Source organism: Dipodomys ordii, unplaced genomic scaffold (assembly GCF_000151885.1).
Source record: "Dipodomys ordii isolate 6190 unplaced genomic scaffold, Dord_2.0 Scaffold5015, whole genome shotgun sequence".
Lineage (NCBI taxonomy): Eukaryota > Metazoa > Chordata > Mammalia > Rodentia > Heteromyidae > Dipodomys > Dipodomys ordii.
Genome location: NW_012272229.1, coordinates 1 through 5050, shown reverse-complemented (window position 1 = coordinate 5050; position 5050 = coordinate 1). Strand labels below are relative to the sequence as shown.

Below are 5050 nucleotides of genomic sequence, written 5' to 3'. Positions count from 1 at the left end.
CTGGGGAAGGAATACATCTTCCAACCAGTGCAGCGCCTACCCAGTCACCTTGCGCTGCTGCAGCTGTGCGTAAAAAAGGCAATGCCGGCTTCCCTGAACTCTCTAGTGTCCGAAAACAGGAAAACTTGGATGGATGTTGTTTCTATGTCACATATCAGAACCTTACACACACCTCTCCTACACACCTGTATACTTTCTCCTCCGTGCCCCGCCCCCCCCAGGGTTGTGTTAAGATCGTGCACAGCTCGGTGTCCCGCAGGCCCGGGTTTTGTTGCGTTCCAGACCTGCGCGCCAGCCGGTGCGTGCGCCCCGGGTCACAATGGCCTGGAGGGAGAAAGGACACCCAAGTCCCGCGGCAGGAGAGAAGTTCTTCAGAGCCTCTTCTCCTGGAGTCCTTCCGTTTGCCTGTTCTCAGGGCCCAGAACCTCTTTTCTAGCTTCAGCTCCCTTCTGAGGCCTAGGCAAAGACGCGCTTGCTGCTGACCGACGCGGATTGGAGCAACCGAAAACAGTTCCACCCCTAAGCTATGGCTCCAAGGATAGCCGCTTAAGCCTCCATTTAGCCTTCTGTCTCTTAGAGTCGTCTAAGGGCCTCCTCTTGTACCCTTGGCGTCTCGGAGAGGATAGAAGGTAACAAAGGAATCCACGTCTTGGGGTCTTAATTACAAAACGTTTATTGCCAGAGGACAATCCTTTGAAGACTAATTCGCTCGCGGCCTGCTCCCACCCAGTGTAGTGGGCATAATATTTACACCTGTACAATCACAATATGTACATTTCCCCTAAACCGCGCCCAGAGCGGAAGGCCATCTGGCGGGTGTCAGAGCACCTGGGGGTGCTGGGGCGCGTGCAGGTTGAGGGCGTTGGGGTGGGCGTGGCCGATCAGGTTGAGGTAATGCCTGTCCAGGCCCTGGACCTGCGACAGGAAGGGACTGTGCTGCTGCGCGGGGCTCGAGAGTGGCACCGGTGCGCTGGGCAGATAGGAGAGCGCTGGGCTTCGGGCTGCGCCAGGTGGCCAGGAGAAAGACCCCGGGGCAGCACCCTGCGGGAACACGGAGGCCTCGCCCGGGGTGTGGCCCGCAAACTCCGGTCCCGCCGGGTGCAGCTGATAAGAGAAATCCGGCTCTGGGAGTGAAGTCAGGGCCGGGAAGGGGGGCTCTGCGCCCAGGCGGGCCTTGGACTGCAAAAAGGCGAGGATACGCGCGTACTTCGTGTCTTTGGTCTCCATCCGCTCCACGGTGGTGAGATAATGCACCAGATTCTTCATGCATTCGTGGTAGCCGTAGTGGAAATAGTTGGCAAACTCCGCTAGAAGTTCTGCTGGAGAGGCAGCAAAGATGGTAAGGAAGAAGAAAACCGTGAGCGGTCCCTTCCCCACCGGGAAGCTGCGGGCTAGGGCGGGTCGATCGTCTGCTATCACATTTCCTGGCCCAAGGTCCCTCTTGAGGGCTGACCTCTTCTTTTCCGTCTGCTCCAGCAAATAACCTCCTCCCCCTCTTCCCCCCTCCCCCGGCAAAAGCCGTACTTCCTTCCTCCATCCTTCCCTGAGGGAGATCCAGAAAACCAGCATCCTTAAAAATCTTCTCCATTACGGCTCCGCCAGCGCTCGGGCTGGAGAGGGGCTTTGGCAAGACTCTTTCCTTCCCCTGATCTCGCAGGTTCTCAAGGATGCATTTCTCGGCTACGATCTTACACTCATCATTCCCCCTTCCTCCTACCCCCCCCCCCCCCCCCCCCCAAGTCTATGTGGCTCCCCACTCCTTCCCTTCTCCTCACCCACCTTTTTCCCTTCCCCGGGGAAAATCGGCGGAGTGCAGGGCTCTCAGGTACTGAACCGTCATCTCCAGGATCTCCGCCTTCTCCAGCTTCCCGGAACTCTGCCAAAGGAGAAAAGGCTACTTGTGGCGGCTCAGCCATCCCAGTGCAACCCCAGCAAGGCTTCAGGTGACCCCGCGTCGGGCCCCTGGGGATCTGCGCCCGTGGAGAGAGGTCCGCCACACAGGCCCACCGCCTCTGGGTCCGGAGGGCCGCGCAGGGCTCCCAGCGTCTGGCACCCAAGTCTGTGGATGTTACCTGCTTTGCCAAGGCCATGGGCACCGTTTTGCCCAGCTCATTCAAGCAGCGGTTGATTCGATCCCTCCTTCTCTTTTCTATCACTTTATGGGAAACCGGAGTTCTCTGCAAACAGAGAGGTTTTTTTCTGTTTTTACGTTTAGGGTGTCTTGCCTTCCCCAGGCAAGAGCTAGTAATAGCTGCGCGCTCAGAGGCGAACCCCTGGAAAGGACCTCTGCTTGGCCACACTCAGGCCAAGGAGCTTTCTCCCCGCCGGTCCGCACAGGTGTGCCCCACTTTAAACCGTCCAACCCAATCTGAGCACTGAGGCACGCTAAGCGTGGGACTTTGGGGAGATCGCCGCCAGCCTCCGAGAGTGAGCTTCTCCGGGGCTGAGCACGCGACCTTCTCTATCTCTATCCCCTGGCTAAAGCTCGTAGGATTCCTCCACACTCAATGTCTCGCGTGGCTACATCTTAGAGGTCGGTCCAGCCAGGTGGCAGGTCAGTGAGTCCCAGGCCTCCATTGCCAGGGCGCAAGGACTCACTCTGCGTTCCTTGAGCTTGTCTGACATCCTGCTCAGTACGCGCCCTCGGGGAGAGGCGGTGGCGCCGGGCACCCGTCCACTCTCCACCTCGTGTGCCTCTCGGATGGTCCCAGGTAGACTGCAGGCCTCCCAACTCCAAGGGGCTGCCTTATAAAGCGGTCATCTAGGGCTCCAAGGGCATTCACGAGTTGAATTATTCCATAGGATTAGGGGATCTGGGTTTGGAGGATGTATGCATTGAAGATCAGTTTTAAAGAAGTTAAGAGAAAAAAAAAATTAGCAGCCGAGGGGGGCGAGCTGGGGGCAGATCAGCTTTGTTAATCCACGTGGCCCTTCAAAGGACACGTGATCGGCTGAGGAATAACATTTGCATGGCAACCGCCCCGGCGGGAAAAGGAGGCGGTAAACTGGGGCCGGCGGGCGAGCGAGCGCCTGCAGCAGTGGCGGGGCGCGGAGCGCAGGGGCGCAGTGGCCGTAGGCACCGGGGGGCGAGGACCCTCACAAAACAGTGTCGCCTCCTTTAGTCCCACCGCTGAGTCTCACACGATCGCCTGTTTACAAATCCCAGCAAGCCCGCCGTCCCAGCACCGAGTGCGTTTTAAAGCCTGTCCAGAGTCATTAAAGTAATTAAGTAAGCCTTTAATAGGCTGTTCCGCCGGGTTCAAGGGAGAGCTCTTGGAGACGGAGGCGCCCCGTTTGTTCCCAGGCTTTTCTCACAAGACTTGGTGACACGTCCATCTCCCCCTTTTTTGTTTACACCGCTTTATTTGTCCGGACATCCCGGCAGGTGTGGGGCTGCGGCTGGCACACGAGGCTCCCGCCTCGCCTCGCCCCTCCCGCGGGCCTTTGGCACGCGACGCTCCCCCCTTAACTCTCTGACCAAGTCGCCTGCTTTCTTTTCTCCCTCCCCCCCCCCTTTCGGGCTCTCTCTTGGCGGGGGGAAGAGGCTCAATTTGTAGCCTATTATCCTATACGAAAATGTCCATTGAAAAGTATGAATAGTTTTCATTGGGCTAAATTTTCATAATGCCAGAGGGTGGGGGAGGAGAGGGAGGCGGGCGTGTGTACGTGTAAGAGTGTAAGGGGGGTGGGGTGGGAGGACTGGGGGGGGCAACACGGAGAAGAGTGGGCCGAGAAGAAAAGGGGGAATGCAGCTGGCGCAGGCGAGCATTATGCGACGTCACCTGCGTGAGGGCGCTTACAGACCCCCTATTCATTTGCCTAATTTTGGTCAATTTAACAAACTTCAGGAGAAATTATTGTGGCTTTGTCAGGGAGGGTGAAGCCTTCTGATCGAATTAACAGCATGTTTTGATCCGGTAAATGTCATTAGAAAGGGAGAAACAATCGCGCTTAGAGGCTCTGGGTAATGCGCCCTAGTGGAGACGCCAAAGCGCACGGCTCACAAAGGGAGCAAGTAACTGCCACAGTGAACTTTTGTACCCGCCCCTCGCCCAAGTTTTGACACAAAAAGGCATTATTTCATACTTGAATACGTTTAATCCAACGATTGTCTATTTTCTGCAAACATATTTTCACAGCATTGTTAACTTTTTATGTCCCCCTTTCGCGGGTGCCTTTTCTTTAACGTTTGGGGGCGGGAGAGCGCGGACACTCTGGGCATCAATATTTGTCACGGAAAAGGCCCCGTGAAGTTAGGGAAGTTGATCTCTTTTTTATGGTTTTAGAAAGCGAAAATATCGGGGGGAGGAGGAGGGAGGGAAGGCACGAAGAGAAACGAGGGAGGAAATTGGCTGGAGAGAGCCAAAGGGAAGGAGGGGGAGGTGGTGACGCCTGGGAACTCGCTTGGCCGCCTGCGCCTCGGCGGGCAGCGGGCCGGGGTCCGAGGCCTTCCCTGCCGGTCCTCATTCACGTTCGCTGCCTCGGAACCCTCGCTCGACGTGCTTCGGCCTTGCGGGGTGTGGGTGGTGGGTGAACTTTCTTGCAGATGGAATTTTTAAAGAATGATCTTTCCTGTCTGACCTAGAGCCTCGGGATTCTCAGCTTTTTCTAATATTTTCCATCGGCCAACGTGGAAGACTTCTCTTTAACCATCAATTCCCCCCCCCCCCCATCCTCGGGTAAATCCTCTCTGCTAGGCGCTGCCCCGACCAGGCTCTCCCGGTGGGTGGTGCTAGTGGGTGGCACCGATGGGCAGGGCAGAGCCCTGCTTGCCGAGGAGGCCAGGGGAGGCTCTAGGGCGCAGAGCCAGGTGTGGGGTGCAGGGGCCTCAGAGAAACAGCCGCCCAGCTGCCGTGGCCTGGGAGGTGTGGGGCTCTGTCTGCTTCACCGACTCTAGGGTGTCCCTCGCAGTTTTGCCCCCAGTTGTTTCTTTCCTCCCTTCACGCCAGATTGAGCCGGACGGGCACTCTCCTGCAGGTTGCCCGGCCTGCAGCGGTGCCTTCTCGGGGTTGTCCATTTCAGTATATTCACCCGCATACAAAAGGATTAA

The 5050-nt window shown here is 57.3% G+C and overlaps 1 protein-coding gene across 2 annotated transcripts; it reads right to left on the bottom strand.

Annotated features, from left to right (window-relative positions):
* Nucleotides 1–819: 819 nt before the first annotated feature.
* Helt (helt bHLH transcription factor) lies at nucleotides 820–2625 on the bottom strand. Of its 2 annotated transcripts, none has more exons than XM_013037127.1 (4): nucleotides 2599–2625; nucleotides 2073–2177; nucleotides 1780–1876; nucleotides 820–1319 (listed from the first exon to the last, which is right to left on the bottom strand). In XM_013037127.1, the coding sequence occupies exons 1-4, from the start codon at nucleotides 2623–2625 to the stop codon at nucleotides 820–822; spliced, it is 729 nt and encodes a 242-aa protein (XP_012892581.1). The 2 variants fall into 2 exon arrangements, with proteins under 2 accessions (XP_012892581.1, XP_012892582.1); XM_013037128.1 differs by having other exon boundaries at nucleotides 820–1316.
* Nucleotides 2626–5050: the final 2425 nt, after the last annotated feature.

Coding starts and splice junctions, on each gene's coding strand:
- Helt (XM_013037127.1), bottom strand. CDS start 2,625: ATGTCAGACAAGCTCAAGGAACGCAGA. Junction 1,877..2,072: donor CCATGGCCTTGGCAAAGCAG/GTAACATCCACA, acceptor CTCCTTTGGCAG/AGTTCCGGGAAGCTGGAGAA. Junction 1,320..1,779: donor TCCCCGGGGAAGGGAAAAAG/GTGGGTGAGGAG, acceptor CTGCCTCTCCAG/CAGAACTTCTAGCGGAGTTT.